Source organism: Morone saxatilis, unplaced genomic scaffold, assembly GCF_004916995.1.
Source record: "Morone saxatilis isolate NCDOM2014 unplaced genomic scaffold, NCSU_SB_2.0 Contig17, whole genome shotgun sequence".
NCBI classification, from domain to species: domain Eukaryota; kingdom Metazoa; phylum Chordata; class Actinopteri; family Moronidae; genus Morone; species Morone saxatilis.
In genome coordinates, this window is record NW_023339729.1 from 26,114,917 (window position 1) to 26,116,516 (window position 1,600).

General features: G+C 34.9%; 2 protein-coding genes across 2 annotated transcripts in view; one reads left to right on the forward strand and one right to left on the reverse strand.

Annotated features, from left to right (window-relative positions):
• The window catches only part of LOC118326972 (ribonuclease inhibitor-like), a 2,727-nt gene extending 2,516 nt beyond the window's left edge, over window positions 1-211 (reverse strand). The window contains exon 1 of the mRNA XM_035660136.1: window positions 182-211. Within this exon, the coding sequence (XP_035516029.1) occupies window positions 182-211 (30 nt within the window). The remainder of the gene's footprint in view (window positions 1-181) is intronic.
• Window positions 212-1,029: 818 nt separating this feature from the next.
• Window positions 1,030-1,451, forward strand: LOC118326679 (NACHT, LRR and PYD domains-containing protein 6-like; the record flags this gene model as incomplete). The annotated part of the gene is given in 1 exon segment (XM_035659723.1): window positions 1,030-1,451. A coding segment is annotated over 1 exon segment (202 nt), but the record flags the coding sequence as incomplete, so codon positions are not given.
• Between the last annotated feature and the right edge of the window lie 149 nt (window positions 1,452-1,600).

The following is a 1,600-nucleotide window of genomic DNA, read 5'->3' on the forward strand; positions in this document are numbered from 1 at the left end:
GGGCAAGCATCGTACCAAGTTTTATTTAAATTACGTGCCGATGCGGAGATATAAACTTGTTCATTTTAAAGAGCGCCACCTTGTGGCGATGGCCTGAAATTGTACACGATCCCTAAGGAAGACACTTTTTTCAAACTAAATATGATCGTACTATAAAATGTCTACCATAAGACATTCTTACGGAGCCCCTGAAGTCCCAAAAGGTAAACATTTTTTAACAGTTACTTATCTTGTAATTTGTGCGCACAAATTACTTATCTTGGGATAATTTATGCTTTGAAGACCACGGGGGTAAGTTGCATTTATAGCTTTATAGGCATGTGTTTGCTTTTTTCTCCACTATGTTTGAAGTATTGCTGTGTTCATTGCTTTATTGAAGCAGTCAATTTGCTATGTTATTTACAGTGCCCCTAAAGTCCCAAAAGGTAAAAAAAAATGTTATCTTGTGCACACAAGTTATTATCTTATGGGCACAAGTTACTTATCTTGTGTGCACAATTATTTCCTATAATAATAATTAGTCCTAAAATCATGTGTAGACACTATTTGAACTCACAGAGTCAATCTCCAGAGCTATGGTTCACCAGCCAATAACTATTCGTCAGTCAATCACATTGTGAGGCCTCATTGGCAGGCTCACAGTTTGATTCTCCAAGCAGCTTTCATGTCATTAAATTTAACAGTACATTCTTTTTGGTTATGTGCTGTTTCTGTTGATAATAATTACTGAAACATCAGTCATTTATCAGTTATAGGAGTTTAAATGAAGTTATAGACATAATAACTTGTTTTTATAGTTAATCACATTCTTTTGTATTTTACAGAATTATGTTTTATTTTATTTTGAATGATTTGATTTATTCACTCTAACTAATCAGCTACCCAAGATGAAATTATTTAACCTACAGCACATAACACAGAAACATTTAGAAACCACATGGAAGTCTGAAGTAATTGACAAGCACTGATTAACTTATTGATACATAATTAGTCAAATGGAAAGTATAACACAATCTTTTTCTCTCTCTCAGGGTCAGTGGATGTCAGTGATGTTGGACAGACTTCAGAGAGCAAAGAACCTTCCTCCTCTCAGAGTGAAGGTAAAGCTGCTGTATTCTCTGGTATGTATGGAAGCCCTGAAAGACCATGTGTAGTTTTTATATTTGAAAAAAAATCTATTGTAAGTAAGTTTTATTTTCTATGTGAGACACTGTGTCTCTATTATAACTGATACAAATATTATCTGCCCATTAAATTGCCGTTATCAGTCGTTGTAATGCTGAGTTTGTTTGGCCCATCAATCCACCCCAAACCTTATACTGCACCCTACTGAGTCACTTATGAGGTAGCGTACTACTCATACTACCTCACATCTACACACGTGGACAAAATTGTTGGTACCCTTCCATTAAAGAAAGAAAAACCCACAATGGTCACTGAAATAACTTGAAACTGACAAAAGTAAAAATTAACTAAAGAAAATGAGACATTGCTTTTGAATTGTGGTTCAACAGCAATAGCCTGGACAAAAATGATGGTACCCTGAACTTAATATTTTGTTGCACAACCTTTTGAGGCAATCACTGCAATCAAGCGATTT